Below are 1,361 nucleotides of genomic sequence, written 5' to 3'. Positions count from 1 at the left end.
GAGGAAGAAGAAGAAGAAGAAGAAGAAGAAGAAGAAGAAGAAGAAGAAGAAGAGGAAGAGGAAGAGGAAGAGGAAGAGGAAGAGGAAGAGGAAGAGGAAGAGGAAGAGGAAGAAGAAGAAGACGACGACACTCTCCTCTTCTTTACTCTTCACACAGTAACAGCACAACTAAAACCCAGAAGGAAAAGCGAATGCACCATACTCTTCGGTTATGGCTCCAATTTCTCCCATCTCTAACCCCGACTCTCCCCAAGGCTCTACTCCATCCTGGTTCTAAAGAGCCGCTATAGCAATGGGGGAGAAGGGGAGGGAAGCCAGGCTAACAGAAAGAGGAAACGGTGCCAACCTGTGCACTAAGAAGCTCTGCCGTGGCACCTGCTCTTTCCCTACTGTGGCAAAGCTCACACTTGAGTATGACAACGTCTTTCCTGTGCGTGCTCACATCTAGTACAGTCAGCCTGACCTCTTTCATTTCTGGATAAAGCACAGAAAACACAAATATCAGGACTTCACCTGGCAAGGAAGAACTAGTGGGCTGTGAGCCAAACTACCCGTGGGGCTCAAGGTGATGTGTGCTTTTTACTTGTAGAATGTAGGATTATTATAAAATCGGGAGGAAATTTAAAACAGCTGACTTTGGTTTTCTCACCTGAAACTGGCATGCACATTTCAAACCGTCTCCATCTTCTTTGCAGACACCTCCATATTTACAGGACGACTCATCACACGCTCTGACATCAGATTCTCTCACATTTAACTCTGCAAGAGAGGAAAACATTGTTTCAGGTATCTACAAACATACGCACACACACAACACATACATAAATACATAATGTATACAGGTTAATAAAAGAATAAATGTATTGAGTATCTCATTCACTGGTATAATAGCAAGACAATAGTTAAAAAAATTAGCAAGAGAGATGGCCCTGAAATTAAGAGCACCTGCCACAAAACATGAGGAGCCAAGTTCTGATCCCAGCACCTACACAATGAGCCAGGCATTTCACTACACCTGTAGCCCCAGTACCAAGTGGGACACAGAAAGGAGGACCTCTGGGGCTTGCTGGCCAGACTGTAGAGCCTAGGTTTAGGAAAAGACCTTCAGAGACAGGCAGAAAGTGCTGAGTCACCCCAGGCCCTCTTGCGGCTTTGGCATGAAGGCACAGACAAATATACATACACTACACACACACACACACACACTATATATATATATATATATATATATATATATATTCTACAAGAGCTAGTTCCAGGACAGCCACATTTATAGAACAGCAACCCAGTAAGCATTGGACAGCAGCTTTAAATGTCCTACCAATGAAGCCCACGACAATGTCAGAGCCAGGGCTCTGAAG

The 1,361-nt window shown here is 44.4% G+C and overlaps 1 protein-coding gene across 2 annotated transcripts in view; it reads right to left on the bottom strand.

The window, feature by feature from the left end:
* The window catches only part of LOC101980924 (tomoregulin-1), a 125,316-nt gene that overhangs the window by 60,017 nt on the left and 63,938 nt on the right, over positions 1-1,361 (bottom strand). For both annotated transcript variants that reach the window (XM_013351893.2, XM_005362167.1), the window contains one exon: positions 650-759. In XM_013351893.2, the coding sequence (XP_013207347.1) occupies positions 650-759 (110 nt within the window). The remainder of the gene's footprint in view (positions 1-649; positions 760-1,361) is intronic.

Source organism: Microtus ochrogaster, linkage group LG5 (genome assembly GCF_000317375.1).
Source record: "Microtus ochrogaster isolate Prairie Vole_2 linkage group LG5, MicOch1.0, whole genome shotgun sequence".
NCBI classification, from domain to species: domain Eukaryota; kingdom Metazoa; phylum Chordata; class Mammalia; order Rodentia; family Cricetidae; genus Microtus; species Microtus ochrogaster.
Note: the sequence above shows the minus strand (reverse complement) of the source record. Positions and strands in the feature narration are given on the sequence as shown.